This window comes from Oncorhynchus gorbuscha, linkage group LG18, assembly GCF_021184085.1.
Source record: "Oncorhynchus gorbuscha isolate QuinsamMale2020 ecotype Even-year linkage group LG18, OgorEven_v1.0, whole genome shotgun sequence".
NCBI classification, from domain to species: Eukaryota; Metazoa; Chordata; class Actinopteri; order Salmoniformes; family Salmonidae; genus Oncorhynchus; species Oncorhynchus gorbuscha.
The window spans coordinates 16,239,519-16,256,838 of NC_060190.1; the positions used below are offsets into that span (position 1 = coordinate 16,239,519).

At 43.9% G+C, this 17,320-nt stretch overlaps 3 protein-coding genes and 1 pseudogene across 3 annotated transcripts; 3 read left to right on the forward strand and 1 right to left on the reverse strand.

Moving 5' to 3' along the window:
• Positions 1–786: 786 nt before the first annotated feature.
• LOC124004085 (trafficking protein particle complex subunit 5-like) lies at positions 787–1,458 on the reverse strand. Its single transcript, XM_046312866.1, has one exon. It carries the CDS (start codon positions 1,437–1,439, stop codon positions 945–947), a length of 495 nt encoding a protein of 164 aa, XP_046168822.1. The 5' UTR covers positions 1,440–1,458; the 3' UTR covers positions 787–944.
• Positions 1,459–3,983: 2,525 nt separating this feature from the next.
• LOC124002400 (N-acetylmuramoyl-L-alanine amidase-like) lies at positions 3,984–6,913 on the forward strand. Its single transcript, XM_046309771.1, has 5 exons — positions 3,984–4,309; positions 4,590–5,438; positions 5,580–5,790; positions 6,043–6,337; positions 6,600–6,913. The coding sequence occupies exons 1-5, from the start codon at positions 4,246–4,248 to the stop codon at positions 6,630–6,632; spliced, it is 1,452 nt and encodes a 483-aa protein (XP_046165727.1). The 5' UTR covers positions 3,984–4,245; the 3' UTR covers positions 6,633–6,913.
• Positions 6,914–8,261: 1,348 nt separating this feature from the next.
• LOC124003247 lies at positions 8,262–13,024 on the forward strand. The gene is made up of 5 exons (XM_046311340.1): positions 8,262–8,336; positions 11,034–11,234; positions 11,419–11,739; positions 11,929–12,627; positions 12,830–13,024. Exons 1-5 carry the CDS (start codon positions 8,262–8,264, stop codon positions 13,007–13,009), a joined length of 1,476 nt encoding a protein of 491 aa, XP_046167296.1. The 3' UTR covers positions 13,010–13,024.
• Positions 13,025–14,087: 1,063 nt separating this feature from the next.
• On the forward strand, positions 14,088–15,859 carry LOC124002401 (annotated as a pseudogene).
• Positions 15,860–17,320: the final 1,461 nt, after the last annotated feature.

Genomic DNA, 17,320 nt, shown 5'->3' on the forward strand with positions numbered 1-17,320 from the left:
GGAAGTGCAACTCAGTTTCCACCTCATTTTGCGGGCAGTGTGAACATAGCCTGTCCTCTCTTGAGAGCCAGGTCTCAACTGAACTTTCTCAATAGCAAGGCTATGTTCACTGAGTCTTTACAGAGTTCCTTAATTTTGGGTCAGTCACAGTGGTCAGGTATTCTGCACGGTGTCCTCGCTGTTTAGGGCCAAATAGCATTCTAGTTTGCTCTGTTTTTTTGTTAATTCTTTCAATTTGTCAAGTTGTTATCTTTTTTGTTTTCTCATGATTTGTTTGGATCTAGTTGTGTTGCTGCCCTGTGGCTCTGTTTGTGTTTGTGAAGAGAGCCCCAGGACCAGCTTGCTTAGGGGGGACTCTTCTCCAGGTCGATCTCTCTGACTCGTCTTTCTCCCTCTTCAACTTCACTGTCTCTTTTCAGCCTCTGGCCAACATTTCATTTCAGACGATAGTAAAACACGTACCAAGCACAACATCTAATTTTGTATAACCTAAGACCTATTTTATTGACACGGTTATTTATTCTCATGGAATTTCTGGTCCATATGGCACATTTAAACATTACACTTCTTGGCCATTTCAATGAAATACAAAGGTATTATTTCAGGTATTAAAGTATTTATTTCAATTTTGACAAAGCAATATACAAGCACCAAATAAGTTGTGTACATTAAAGCAGCCACATGTATACTTACAATGATGTGTCATGTCTAAATGGGGAGCATTGTAAAATATCCCACCCATTAGATATTACAATAAAGACTGAAGTGCATATCATTGTACAGTGCTATATTATTCTGTTCAATCAGGGGATTCCATTTGACATCTTGCTGAACAACCAGTCCAGGATGAAGTGCATTCATTTGTGACCATTTCTGTTTTTTCACCAGTGAACTACTAGCACATCACTGAGCTGCTCAATCCACACTCCTCTCTGTCCATACTGCTACTCCTCCCTTTCATCTGCCTCTAGAGTAGGTCCTTTGAATGAATGAATGAATGAATGAATGAATACTGTACTTTCAACTAGCTTCCTTCCCTCCAGTGCCTTGCCTCGGGCGATGACGGCCTCATCAAACTTGATCATGAGAGTGGTGCACTTGTGCCGGTGCACCGTGACCTTGGCGGAGAAGCCGCTGTGTGTTAGAATGGCCTCCACCGCGCCCCCGGTGAAAGCGGCACAGTTGAGCGTGCTGTTTTCTTTGGGCACCGAGGTGAAGGCGTTGATCAGGGGCTCTTTCTCAATGATATAGTAGATCTTGTCGTAGTCGTTGGCCTGCTCCAGCTTGTCCTTGCCGAACAGGGCCCTCCACACCGACACCTGGGGAACCGAGGGGTAACGGAAGGCAGAGAAAGGTGAAGGTTTGTTTGTGTTTATGCTTATGTCTGAGGTCAGGTCTGTTGAAGTGGAGGTCAAGTCGCTGCTACAGCCAAGAGCCATTCATACCTAGGCTATATTTGTATTACGTTATAGCCTAATGTTATGTGAATGTCAGTATAATGTCATACATTGGTTGTTATTACACTAATGAAAAAGTCTAGTATGTGAATCACACACAATGTGCAAAGTTCTCTTGGTCATGCCTTGATGAAGAGCAGTATGTTCAACACTTTGGTTTCCCTTTTCCATTCTTCTCTCAAAACCAGCACATCCAGCAGGCTGGCCCCCACACCTTGACCGAAGTCTGCCAAGCGTGCCTGCAGCTCAGAGTACACCCGACTCAGAGTACACCCGACGCAGAGTACACCCGACGCAGAGTACACCCGAGGATGAGTACACCCGACGATGAGTACACCCGACGATGAGTACACCCGACGCAGAGTACACCCGACGCAGAGTACACCCGACGCAGAGTACACCCGACGCAGAGTACACCCGACGCAGAGTACACCCGACGATGAGTACACCCGACGCAGAGTACACCCGACGCAGAGTACACCCGACGCAGAGTAAACCCGACGATGAGTACACCCGACGATGAGTACACCCGACGCAGAGTACACCCGACGCAGAGTACACCCGACGCAGAGTACACCCGACGCAGAGTACACCCGACGCAGAGTACACCCGACGCAGAGTACACCCGACGCAGAGTACACCTGACGCAGAATACACCTGACTCTGGCAGTACTGCACCATTTCAGAGAAGGGTCTGGTGAGCGAATGCTCTAGAATCGCAGACTTGCCCCTGGTGAAGCGAGTCTCCATTTTCTACAGGGGGAGAGAAAGGTGAGGAGAGTGAGTGACTGTCAACAACAGCAGAATGTTGGTGTATAATAAAATATCAGCACATGACTGTTGGTGCTTTCAAGACAACTGGGAACTCTGGAAAACAACGAGGTCAAATCATGACGAAAGTGATCTTTAGGTCGTAACTCCAGAAGGATGCCCGAGTTGGATGACAGTTCAAATGATTTTTCCCAGTGGGAACTAGTTTTTCCAGAGATCCCAGTTGTCTTGAACGCACTGAAGTCGGAGATTTCCCAGTTCCCAGTTATTTTGAACGCGGCATTAGTACCTAACATCACCCAATGACTGTTCTGACAACCCTCCATCAATTTCAACACATCAGGAAACGTGCTGCTACGGTTAGATGCTCTTGAACAGAATATGAATGAAAACAAGGATTATTTCATTCAATGAGCACACATGGTGGAAAGTTGACTCTGAAACATGCACGGAGAAGAAATAAACATAGCCGATATTATTACGGGTGATACGTCACACTCACACATCATAATATGAATGTTGAAATATCTTCTGTTGAAACATTATGGTATTGTAACGGCGTTCGTTCGTCGAGAGAGAGTCGGACCGAAATGCAGCGTGGTGGTTACTCATGTCTTTAATGAAACAAATGACGATACATGAAATAACTTATAAATACAAAAACAACAAACGGAACGTGAAACCTAATACAGCCTATCTTGTGAACACTACACAGAGACAGGAACAATCACCCACGAAATACACAGTGAAACCCTGGCTACCTAAATATGGTTCCCAACCAGAGACAACGAGAATCACCTGACTCTGATTGAGAACCGCCTCAGGCAGCCAACCTAAGCTACACCCCTACTCAGCCGCAATCCCAATGCCTACAAAACCCCAATACGAAACACAACATATAAACCCATGTCACACCCTGGCCTGACCAAATATATAACGAAACACAAAACACTATGACCAAGGCGCGACAGGTATTGATACAATTAAAATATTACAGTTTTCATAAATCCGTATTTTAAACAGATTTTTTAAACCTACACAAATAAAAAAATAAAAAATCCAGTAGAGGCCACTATTGTCCCATTTATCCACTGGTAATGGATGTTTGCTTAACGGCACAAAGGGAAAATAAACATTGGGGCCATGGAAGGAAGAAGAACACAAAAACAAACAGACACTGGCTGCAATTCTCAATGCAGCACTCACTCAAGTGTAATAGACTTTGTTCCCCTTTACTGCCTACCACCAAAACCTCATAAGCATATGGACACCACCTGCCATGGGACACTAATGCCATGAGTCAGGAACGTTTCTGTCATCTGAAAAAGCATACATGCAGTGATTATAGTGTATGCCAACTACACTGGGTTGTTTTTGTTATGTAATTTCCAGTAAGGTTACTGGGTTTTCCTGACTCTGACGGTAAACAGACCGCCCCTCTCTATGTATCGTGGAACACACTTACCAGACTTCACTATCTGTGTGTGTCTGTGTGTGTCTGTGTGTGTCTGTGTGTGTAATTACATCCATATGTGTGAAAGGTTGGATGTAATAGATGTATATATCATGGGGAAAAATAATGGGACGACTAATACAAACCAGCATATCTTCAGCACTTTCTCTTGTCCCTTTAAGCCTGATCTCGTCACAAGCTTCAAAGGGCCTTGTTTGTTTTCCGATGACAAACTTTGACTCTGGGTAGGAACCAATCAATATTTGGAGGCGTCTGTGTATAAAGAGTTATTTCATCTATTGGGAAACCGCATTACAAACACATTGATTCCCCGAAGTGGGAAGTGAAACCAGCTTTAGGTACTTGATACAAAGCCTTATTGAGCACCTGGACATTCTGCTTGTGGTTTGTCATGAGTGGTTGTGGTTTGTCATAACAGAGTGTTGGACCGTAAGAGATAAGAAGATTACAACTCTCGTCGGCAGCCTGGGTTGACTTTGTCTGGGGATTGTTTGTGGGTTTTAGTTTAGCCTCTGGATCTGGTGTGGTGCAGCTACACTCAGAATGACTACAGTGGTTCTATGGCTCTTCATTGTGGCTGGAACGTGCCACAGCGTTCTCTGTTCAGGTAACCTGTGTTAATGGACTGTAATTACATGTTCATTTGGGTTCATATGTCTGAAGGTACGGCCGCCTTACTGCATTGTCCGTCTCCACTGGCAACATATGCTTCTATTGTTAAACTGAGAGCTCAATTTAACACAAAAACTCACTAGTATGTAGCTGATGTACAATACATTAAATACCCCAGATAGTATGAATATGAGTATGAATGAAGCCCCAGGTAACTGTTTGTTGTAGCACGGAGTCTGTTGTAGCATGAACTAAAACATTTGTTTTGGTTTCAGAGGACCACCTGCGCGACATGGACAGTTTCATAAGTGCTGTAGAGCAGGCTGAGGGCTCTAACCCAGACCTGTCCCCACTAGCCCTTGTGAGGAGGCTCCGCAGGACGGCCGGACACGAGGACCCACTCACCCTGCACTTCCTGGGGGCCTCCAACAACATCAGCCACACCCACACCTCCGTGTTCAACACCACTCTCTTTGGCTTCTTCGACAAAGCCATCCACCATTTTGTGACGGACCGTGGTGAGGAGAGAGGGGTTGTTCTGACCCAAGATGGCACCACAGTGGCCATCGCTCCCATGCTTCTAGGCATTGAGGTGGGTCTGAAAGCTAAGCTTGAGGGCACCCCTCCTCTGGGCATGTTTCCCCTCACCTTGGCCAAAAACCTAGGGTTGTCGTTCCTTAGCCTCCAGGACTTTCCACCCGCTCAGCGTCTGGGGCCGGATGGCTGCTGGGACAACTTGACCAACCCAAGGGTGTTCAAGCTGTCTAGGGTGCCCACCCTGGCCACCGATGCCCTGGTCAATGGGGGAATGGATGGGTCCATTTTGGGCATGGATCTTGCCACCCTGGCCCCCTCTGAACAGCCTGGTAAACTCAGCGAAGTGCTGAAGGGTTACTACAACCATGTCCTGGAGGGGCAAGACCTGGGGGTTGTATCCAGCCACATCAGCCCCAAGCGTAGAGAGATTTCCCAAGCCCTGCTGGGCACCCTGGACACCCAGAGGCAAGTGATGGAGACCCTATACCTGGTGTGGAGGCTGGAGGACACTCAGTGGATAGCCAAGGATACAGGGGTGGAAAAAGCAGTGAGAGACGGAATGCTGGAATTTGTCCACAGATACTGGGGTGAGTCTCAGGGTGGGTGAGAGGGAATCATTTACCCCTGTAATTATGAAATTGTAGGTGATAAATGGCTATTAATTTGAAGTCTGTAAATATGAAGAGTAATTGACCCTGTTCTACTCTGGTGTAACCTCTCCTCTCCAGACTGCCCTCCCATCATCCCACGGTGTCAGTGGGGGGCGGCACCCTACCGAGGGTCTCCCTTCCCTCTTGCCCTGCCCCTCCCCTTCCTGTATATCCACCACACCTACGAGCCAGACAGGCCCTGTCACTCCTTCAGGCAGTGCTCCAGGAGCATGAGGGCCATGCAGCGCTTCCACCAAGAAGACCGCGGCTGGGCCGACATCGGATATAGGTGAACTTTGACCCCCTCATCCATTCGCAGATATTAACAAACCCTTTATACTAAGCTTCATAGATGGAGACAAGTGTCCTGTGTCAGCCTACAATTACTGAAGCAGTCATACCATAGCAAATCTTGACATGATATTTATTACACAGTATAACTGTGCAATATAAAATGACAAGATGCTATAACAGGAATCAGGGTTGTGAGATAATGCAATTTGTTTTATCACTCCAACTCCTAAATGTATGTTCCCCTCAGTTTTGTGGTGGGTTCTGACGGGTACATCTACGAGGGGCGCGGCTGGCATCACCTTGGCACCCACACCAAGGGGCAGAACCCTTATGGTTACGGCGTGGCCTTCATTGGCAACTACTCCTCCTCTCTGCCCTCACGCCACGCCCTGGATCTGGTGCGCCAACACCTGGCCAAGTGTGCAGTGGATGGCGGGCGCCTGCAGGCCAACTTCACCCTCCATGGGCACCGGCAGCTGGTGGACACCTCATGTCCAGGAGACGCCCTCTACTCAGAGATCAGGGGCTGGGAGCACTTTGGGGTGAGAGACTGTTCAGTATTTTTGGCTACTCTACTGTCAGTCAATGTCAAATGTATCCTTTTAATACATACACAATCAGAAGGGCATCACAGTTCCCACCAGAACACTAATTCAGTCATAATACAATTGTGCCCTTTTTCCTATATTAGACATTAGTGATAAACACCAACATGAATCTGTTTGTCCACTGTTGATTGTGATGCTGCTGACACGTTTAGATCCGGTGTCATCTTGATCATTCATTACAGCCAACCTTTTACAGGAAACCAGCTCATCGAGAAATAAGGACCAGTGAAGAACACAAGCATGTAAAAAGCAGTGTGGAATTAAACCAATTTTGTCAAAATATCTCATTGGATTGTATGGGGGTATCAATTTGTTATGTCCATGATAATAGTGTGTTTTAGAGTTATAACAGGATATAACACTCACCCTTATGGTTGTCACTGCTTCACATTACAGTATTGTAACACAACAGAGAGACATGTACATTATACTGAACAAAAATATTAGAGCAACATGTAAAGTGTTGGTCCCATGTTTCATGAGCTGAAATAAAAGATCCGATACATTTTCCATAAGCACAAAATGCTTATTTCTCTCCAATTTTGTGCTGAAATGTAGTTACATTCTAGTTAGTGAGCATTTCTCCTTTTCCGAGATAATCCATCCATCCACCTGACAGGAGTGGCATTTCAAGAAGCTGATTAAACAGCATGATCATTACACCAGTGCACCTTGTCCTGGGGACAATACAGAGCCACTCTAAAATGCGCAATTTTGTCACACGACAAAATACCTCAGATGTCTCAAGTTGAGGGAGTGTGTAATTGGCATGCTGACTACAGGAATGTCCACTAGAACTGTTGCCGGATAATTGAATGTAAATGTATCTACAATAAGCCACCTCCAACGTTGGTTTAGAGAATTTGGCAGTATGTCCATCCAATAGGCCACACAACCGCAGACCACGTGTAACCATGCCAGCCCAGGACCTCCACATCTGACTTCTTCACCTGTGGGATCGTCTGAGACCAGCCACCCGGACAGCTGATGATAAAGCCCATTTGTGGTAAAAGACTCCTTCTGATTGGCTGGGCCTGGCTACCCAGTGGGTGGGCCTATGCCCAGTCATGTGAAACCCATAGATTAGGGCCTAATTTATTTATTTAAAATGACTGGTTTCCTTATATGAACTTATAACTCTTATAACATAACATGTTTTTGATCAGTATAGCTGCATCTGTCGAGAGCGAGAGAGAGAGAGAGAGAGACACCCAGTGGCATAGGAATGACTTCTGGCACCAAGGCTTCAAGAGGATCCAGGATAGATGTGTTCCACTCAATGACTGGGTTCCACTCATTGTTAATGGGTTCCACCACATTGTTAATGAATTAAAAGTGAACAGCAATTCAATTACTGTAAACATCGCCGTTAACACAAAAATAACATCAGTTTTAGCGGGAGTAGGGAGAATGTTTGGCCCTATTGGAATACTTTCAAATTGTTTTGGATAATGAATTATACATCTTGGCTATCTGTCCAATTGATAAAACACATATTGACCAGGTTGTGAGAGTGAAATGTTTAACAGATGTGTCAGTTAATATTCATTTGATTTATTTTGGATCTCTTTTAGTCCCCATTTGGACTAATCTTCCAAGAGTTCTTAAACATTAAAACACAATTTATAATACAAACACATTTTCACAAATAATACAAACATACATAGTATACTAACATAATGACCCAATAAATACTCAATTCTTCATCTACTATAGTCCCACAACATTTGTATGTATAATATTTAAATGGTTTTAAAAAAATAATGTTTATATGTATATATTGTGGTGAACAGCATGTTAACCACCAGGGGGAGACTCCTCGAGGCGTGGTAACAGATGGAGTGCAGATCACGAGGCGATGGCTCCATCTGCTGGATGTGCCAGGTCTCGACGGGTTCTCCAGCCAGGACTAATTGGGGCTGATTGGGAGCTGGTGAGTGATCAAGTGCGGATTGCTCACCAGCTGTGCGAGGCCCATAAAGCTGCCAGAAGGGCAGTATACAGGAGGGGAGAGAGGAAAGGACTCCCGTGTTATTGTTGGCGGTTGCGGGAGTTCAGTTTTGTGCCAGAACCTTGAACACGGTATCCCGGAGAGGATCTCATGGGGGAGACCTATCTTTTTCTTTTTGATCTATTATTTAAATAAAGACCCTTGAAACTGAGCTAATCCTACTCTGTCCGTGTCTGATCTGGGTAAAACATATTGACCAAACCCACTGGTCTGCCTCAATATTGAAGGTTTCTGGTTTTGTCATTTCATTTTTTCAATTTCTTTATAAAGTCTCGGAATGTGTCCTCACAGCCTCTGCTGTTGTCATTCTCCGGTATCCCTGAAAATATTAGATTGTTCCGCATTGATCGACACTGTACATCAAGCAAGGTTTCTTTAAGTTGTTTGTTCTCCCTTTGCACCACCCCCACCTTTCCACGAATAGAGTCTACAGTACCTTTCAGGGCCGAGTTCTCTTTCCTTAGATCATCAATCTGACGTTGGCTGAATTCTAGACTAGCACATAATGCATTGATGTCCTCTCGTAATATATCCAAGATATCAAGTTTGGCAAGCCTTTCATTTATGGATTTTAACAAGTCAACAACCATATCAGTAAACCTCTGCCCACGCACCCTCTTACTAAGGGATGGTTTCGTTCCATCGTTGATACCTATTTTCCAACTTGGTTTTGGTTTGTTTATTGATTTGGTTGGACGTCCTTAACAATGCTCGAATCCAGCGACATGTTTCATTTGAGTTCGTAAGTATCTTTCGTCGATGAATCGTTCAAGCTCTTCAATGGATTTTGAATCATCCAGCGTGTTAACAGGCAGAGTTAAACACACAAGCAAATTGTCCTCGATTTCAATCAAATGATTGCAAACTCAAAGCATTGAACATGATTTTTAATATTCTTATTCATTTTGTGTTTTGTAAAATTTTGTCATATTTATTTGCTTTATCAGCATGGATTAACAATCATGGCATATTTGTTCAATCATCACTGATTTATCTATTTTCATACACTTTCAATGTATTAAAGGTACAGTATAATGATAAATATCCAACACTAGTCATTGTTGATACCTAAGCATACTGTAAATCGTATTGATTGATTCTGTAATTCATTTCATATCCCCTACTTTAAATAGCATGTTGTCTTCAAGTTTGAAGCGATTTTTAAACCAACACATTTTAATATTGTATTGCATGTTTTATATATTTCTCTAACCATTTTGTATGCGAATTGCCAATGTCAACAAACGTTCATAATTTACGTTTTTTCCCCAGTGACATCGCGTCAAAATGTGACAGGATCTGTAATCATTAGGTAGAAATAGGATTGGCAAATGATACAACAGGATAAATAAATGTGCTTAGAAATGTACGACGTTGTGCGCAATAATGAACGTGTCACCGTAGAAATATAATCTATATTAGAATTCCATGCTCGTCACAATGTCCAATTAACATACATTTGAATTCCTAATTCTATGTGTATTACTCAGAGGTTAACTTATTCACAATCACAACCAGCCGACAGTATATCGATAGCAAACGCGAAGTCTTCATTCAAGTCAATCAAAAATCGTATATTTTTTCCTGTTCTCAGTAAGGTAAGTAGGTCTTCCCATAAGGAGAAGGACCGATGTTGCACGCATTCGACATTTTCGAAAAACACGTTACTTGGATCATATCAAATCTGTTAGCTATACAACCAATTTATCGATCATCTAAGATGACTTGCGTCCTCATCATAATTAAGGTCTCATTAATCTAATCTGCACTTTCATTGTTTATATTGCATGTTGTTGTTCTATGTAAAGTATAATGTATATTCTTCCCATTTAGATAACTTTTTCCAGCATTAATTTGAAAAATACAGATGTACTTCTGTAGACATCTGGTTTTGGGTTCTGTGCTCAGTAACCCTCGCTCTTTCTGCAGAGCTTTGGTCAACAAAAACAAAGAATCAAAAAAGGGCTCATCACTCTCCATGGAGGAGCAGTTAGTTTGTGCCATGAACCAATTCATATCACTCTCTGCTTGCCACATTCTAAATGGTTAAGTCACTAATTGAAGACTCTATTGCAGAAAATGCTCAAGAGGCAATTCCGTACACTGAAAGCCCAGGGAAGACTCCCACTAGACCTCCCTCTGAGACCAATGAAGGCCTGGCTCCTGGCAGGGAAAAGAGTATTCTTGGAGTGAGTGCAGTGTTCTCAGACTATTTTTGAATTGTACGAAACGTTATACTTCATTTAGGTAACTTGAGTTTATCACATCATTAGACAAGTGTAAATGATAACACGAATGTATCAAAATATATTAGCCGACAGCAATAGTTTGATAGATAGTGTAGACAGACATAGTCTGATACATTTCCATATTCACATGAAGGCGTGAGACAGAGACATGGAAGAGATGGAGGAAGGTCTGTGTAGCTGAATTGGTGAGAACTATGTAGAGCAAACAGTACACCCACTGTAAAGCCCTTAAGATATCAGCAAGCTCATTTTTTGGACCAAAAGAGAAAATCAGCAGCTATCAGTTCAAATTAATAATTTCTCCCAACATTTCAATGATGGACCAGTGTCCAGTCTCAGTCTGTTAATGACATATTATGTTGTTACATAGACTTGGGATGCAAAGAGGGGCCTGGAATTACAGGAGACAGAGAGAGTTCTCCTGGTCAGTTGCCAGAGAGTTCAGGATGAATTAAGGATATCTGATTTCACTGTGGACACGGCACCCAACAAAGCCATCCAGCTTCTGAAAGAGGAGTGTTGGAAGTTGAACTTCTTGCACCTAAAGGATGAGACATGCCAGGCCACTGAGGTAAGACATAAGAGCCATCTGCAATGTCAATATTGTTTCTTAAAATGTCAAGCATCTTTGCCAATTCTGTGTTTAATATGGTGTTCAAAGTTGGTCAATGTTCCAATCAACTTTGGATGTCTTTGGTTTGTTGTATTTGTGAAGTAGCTATAGGATAGTTATGTATGTCTATGTCCATTTACAGCTCACTGAGCTGTATGGGCATTCTGAGACCTCTTCAAAGGAAACTCTGATTGAAGAGAAAAGTCCAAAGACCAAGTGCCCGTCCAGCGTCGCTGGGGCTGCTGACATTGACAACACCAATGAGGAGGCTTCAGAGGAGTCTCCGAATAACAATGTGGTGGACTTTCAGGATGAGTCGCTGGCCCTGGTCAGTGTGGAGAAAGACGCTGCTGGAGATGGAAAGTCCCTCAGCAAGGTGGTGAAGCCCAAAGGGTGTCTGAAGGAGAGCTGCAAGGATCAGCTAACCCCAACAATCTATGATATGATTACGGAACTACCAAAGGTAAGGAACAAGAAGCCTGTTTCGGAAATGAAAGGTCAAGTGTCTTTGCAAATTGGGTGTATCAGAGATGTCTCAAGCGGGACAATTATAAAAATAAGCTGCTATAATCTTTGACGTTGGATGTTTTGTGAAAAAGGACAGATATCAGTTTTGTTCTTACTATTTCATTGCTCTGCATTGTCTGCTTAGTCCTATTTCGGATCCACTGAGAGCCTTCCTGAGATGTGTATCAGAGGTCCAAATGTGTGCAGTGGAGTGCCTGATGTGTCAAATGCAGTGGGAGAGGTGTCCAGTGACACAATGACGACTGAAGCTGCTGAAGACCTTCTGGACACTGGAAATGTCCTGAGAAAGGTGGTGCAGCTATCCACCAAGAGCCATGCTGAGGTGTGCAATGGAGAGGCTGAGGTGTGCAGCGGAGGTCCTGAGGTGTGCAGCGGAGGTCCTGAGGTGTGCAGCGGAGGTCCTGAGGTGTTCAGCGGAGGTCCTGAGGTGTGCAGCGGAGGTCCTGAGGTGTGCAGCGGAGGTCCTGAGGTGTGCAGCGGAGGTCCTGAGGTGTGCAGCGGAGGTCCTGAGGTGTGCAGCGGAGGTCCTGAGGTGTGCAGCGGAGGTCCTGAGGTGTGCAGTGGAGGTCCAGAGGTATGCAGTGAAATGCCTGAAGTGTACAGTGAATGTCCTGAGGTGTCCAGTGAGGTGTTCAGTGAGGTGCCTGAGGCACCAAACGCAGTGGAAAAGGTGTCCAGTGATACAAAGACAGAGGCTGCTGAAGAACTTCGGGACACTGAAAATGTCCACAGCAAGGTGGTGAAATCCAAAGGGTGGCTGAAGGAGGGCTGGGAAGATCAGCTGACCAAAGACTTCAATGATATGATTGCAAGACTCCCAAAGGTAAGGAACAAGAAGCCCGTTTCGTGAATGAAAGGTCAACTGTCTTTCTAAGTGGGGTGCATCAGGGTTGTCTGAAACTGGACAATAATATAAATTAGATACTATAATCTTTGACTTTGCATGTCTGTGGTATGTTTTGTGAAACAGCTAAAGGACATATGTGTTGTTCCTCCTCTTGCACTGCTCTGCATGGTCTGTTTAGTCCTATTTTGGATCCAACGAGAGCCTTCCTGAGCTGTGCAGCGGAGTGCCCGAGGTGTCGAACGCAGCGGAAGTGGTGCGCAGTGACACAAAGAAGCAGAAGAAAAATGGCGTTCTACGATTCTTCCGACGTGTGTGGAAGTTCTTCACATGTACCAACAGCCTCCCAAAAGAGGAGTGACTCAAGCACACACAACTCCGGGCAACACTTTCTCTGCCATCTCCCCCTTTCCTTCCAACTGGCTCCTTTTAATAATACAAATAAAGGGGATCTGAACCACAACAAAAAACTGCTTCCATGAGTGTTTTTCATATGACTTACTATAGTATGAAGAATGCTTTAAATAACACTTACTAATTAACTATCCAGACAATTAAGCTGTTTTAGAAGTGCTTAAGTATGCATTAATCACAGTATTGCTGCATTACACACTAGTAAATATGTACAAGATCATTTGAGACACTTTGCATATTAATGTAAGTTTGTGGTTGAATGGCTCTACTGTGGGCTATTTTCCTAATCAAAACCAAATCACAACTTTATTTGCAGAGCACATTTCTTACAGATGATGCATTTCAAAATGCATAGAAAATAAAAGGTTAGAAATATAAAAATGAGAAATGAAAATAGTAAAACAATCACAGTGGACATGAGAGACTAATGCACTAAAATAAATGAAAATAAATAAGATATATACAATGGTAAAATAGATAGTAGGACTAAGCGAAAGCACGGCTAATAAGTTGCTCTTCAAAATGTCAACAGTTTGAGGCCTTCAGATCCTCCGGCAGGCTGTTCCAAAGGCCAGGACCATAGTGGCTGAAGGCAGCCTAACCAGACGTTTTGGTTCTCACCATTGGAACAACTAAAAGACCCGTGCCAGAGGATCTGAGGGACCGACCTGGCACATACAGTATCTTAAATGCATATCAGACATGTACTCAGGTATCGGGCCACGTAGTGCTTTTAAAATCAATTATAAAACTACAGGCAACCAACGCAACAGTTCAGTTGTATTGGTGTAATAGTGCCCTCCAGTGTTTCTGAGTAAAGGTTTAGATAAATTATGGTTGTCGTGGTGGGGCTTTGACAAAGCTATTGGAAGTTGCTAGTATGTCTTCTAAGTCAGTTTTAGGTTGCATAAGGATACATTTGAAAGGAGGCTCCACAACTCAAAGGAGAACACTTTGAAAATGGTTCTCTGGTCTGGCACTGATCAGAGAGAACTGTATTGTGGAAACCTGTTTTCACCTATTCAATGGTGCTGAAGGGTTACTACAACCATGTCCTGGAGGGGCAAGACCTGGGGGTTGTATCCAGCCACATCGGCCACAAGCGTAGAGAGATTGCCCAAGCCCTGCTGGGCACCCTGGACACCAAGAGGCAGGTGATTGATGGAGACCCTATACCTGGTGTGGAGGCTGGAGGACACTCAGTGGATAGCCAAGGATACAGGGGTGGAAAAATGCAGTGAGAAACGAAAAGCTGGAATTTGTCCACAGATACTAGGGTGAGTCTCAGGGAAGGAGAGATGGAATCATTTACCCCTGTAATTATGAAATTGTAGGTGATAAATGGCTATTCATTTGAAGTCTACAGAATATTGGTCTGTAAACATGAAGAGTAATTGAACCTGTTCTACTCTGGTTCAACCTCTCCTCTCCAGACTGCCCTCCCATCATCCCACGGTGTCATTGGGGGGCGAAACCCTACCGAGGGTCTCCCTTCCCTCTTGCCCTGCCCCTCCCCTTCCTGTATATCCACCACACTTACGAGCCAGACAGGCCCTGTCAATCCTTCAGGCAGTTCTCCAGGAGCATGAGGGCCATGCAGCGCTTCCACCAAGAAGACGGCTGGTCTGACATCGTATATAGGTGAACTTTGACCCCCCTCATCCATTCGCAGATATTAACAAACCCTTTGTACTAATCTTCATAGATGGAGACAAGTGTGCTGTTTAAGCCTACAATTACTGAAGCAGTCACATAATAGCAAATCTTAACATGATGTTACACAGTATAACCTGAAGCAAAATATAATAACAAGATGCTATAACAAGAATCAGGGTTGTGAGATAAAAAAAAAATTGCATTATCACTCCAACTCCTAAATGTATGTTCCCCTCAGTTTTGTGGTGGGTTCTGACGGGTACATCTACGAGGGGCGCGGCTGGCATCACCTTGGCAACCACACCAGGGGGCAGAACCCTTACGGTTACGGCGTGGCCTTCATTGGCAACTACTCTTCCTCTCTGCCCTCACGCCGCGCCCTGGATCTGATGCGCCAACATCTGGCCAAGTGTGCAGTGGATGGCGGGCGCCTGCAGGTCAACTTCACCCTCCACGGGCACCATCAGCTGGTGGACACCTCGTGTTCAGGAGACGCCCTCTACTCAGAGATCAGGGGCTGGGAGCACTTTGGGGTGAGAGACTGTTCAGTATTATAGGCTACTATACTGTCAGTCAATGTCAAATGAAACCTTTTTAATAGATACACAATTGTCACAACTTCCACCGAAGTCGGCCCTTCTCCTTGTTCAGTTGGTGTTCGGCGGTCGACGTCACCGGCTTTCTAGTCACCACCGATCCATGTTTCAGTTTCATTTTGTTTTGTCTGTATTACACACACCTGGTTTCAATTCCCATATCATGTTCCTTATTTAACCCCCTGGCATACACGTCTGTTCTATCCATGATTGTTGGTGTCTTCAGTGGTTGTTGTATGTGCTAGTTTGTATGTATGTTCCTATTTGGAATTTTTGCCTGACTTTTTGAGTAAAATCCGTTGTGTTGCTCAAAACCTGTGTCCTGCGCCTGACTCCGCTACATCTCTGCACCCAATCGTTGACGACAATCAAAAGGGCATCACAGTTGCACCAGAACACTATTCAGTCATTATACAATTGTGTCCTTTTTCCTACATTAGACAGTGATAAACACCAACATTAATCTTTTTGTCCACTGTTGATAATGATGCTGCTGACATAGCAACCTTTTACAGGAAACCAGCTCACCGAGAAAGGACCAATGAAGAAGACAAGCATGTAAAAAGCAGTGTGGAATAAAACCAGTTTTGTCAAAATGTCTCATTGGATTGTATCAATTTGTTATATCCATGATAATAGTGTGTTTTAGAGTTATAACTGTGTATAACACTCACCCTTATGGTTGTCACTGTGTCACGACTTTCCCCAAAGTTGGTCCCACTCCTTGTTCGGGCGGTGTTCGTTAGTCGATGTTACCGGCCTTCTAGCCACCGCCCATCCACTTTTCATTTTCCATTTGTTTTGTCTTTTTTGTACACACCTGATTTCAATCCCATAATTACCTGTTCATTATTTAACCCTCTGTTCCCCACTGGTTTTTGTAAGTGATTGTTTATTGTACTTTCGGTCTGTCATGGTGTGCGAGTATTTGTTACTTTGCTTATTTGACATTTTGAGTAAAAGTACATTGATTACTCATATCTGCTGTCCTGCGCCTGACGCTCTACACCAGCTACACCTAGGACCCATTACACATTGCTTCACATTACAGTATTGTAACACAACAGAGAGACATGTTGTCACGCCTTGGTCATTGTATTTTGTGTTTTCGTTATATATTTGGTCAGGCCAGGGTGTGACATGGGTTTATGTTGTTGTATTTTGTATTATTGGGATTGCGGCTGAGTGGGGGTGTTGTATAGGCTTGGCTGCCTGAGGCGATTCTCAATCAGAGTCAGGTGATTCTCGTTGTCTCTGATTGGGAACCGTATTTAGGTAGCCTGGGTTTCGCTTTGGATTTTGTGGGTGATTGTTCCTGTCTCTGTGTAGTTTCACCAGATAGGCTGTAATTAGGTTTCACGTTCCGTTTGTTGTTTTTGTATATGTATAAGTTATTTCATGTATCACGATCTTTGTTCATTAAAGTCATGAGTAACAACCACGCTGCATTTCGGTCCGACTCTCTTTCCACAAACGAAGAATGACGTTACACATGTACAGTATACTGAACAAAAATATTAGCGCAACATGTAAAGTGTTGGTCCCATGTTTCATGAGCTGAAATAAATGACCCCAGAAATGTTCCATACTCACAAAAAGCTTATTTCTTTCAATTTTTGTGCTGAAATAATCCATCCACCTGACAGGAGTGGCATTTCAAGAAGCTGATTAAACAGCATGATCATTACACCGGTGCACCTTGTCCTGGGGACAATACAGAGCCACTCTAAAATGAACAATTTTATCACACTACAAAATACCTCAGATGTATCAAGTTGAGGGAGTTTGTAATTGGCATGCTGACTGCATTAATGTCCACTAGAGCGATTGCCAGATAATTGAATGTAAATGTATCAACAATAAGCTACCTCCAACATTGTTTTAGAGAATTTGGCAGTATGTCCAATAGGCCTCACAACCGCAGACCACCTGTAACCACGCCAGCCCAGGACCTCCACATCTGACTTCTTCACCTGTGGGATTGTCTGAGATCAGCCACCCGGATG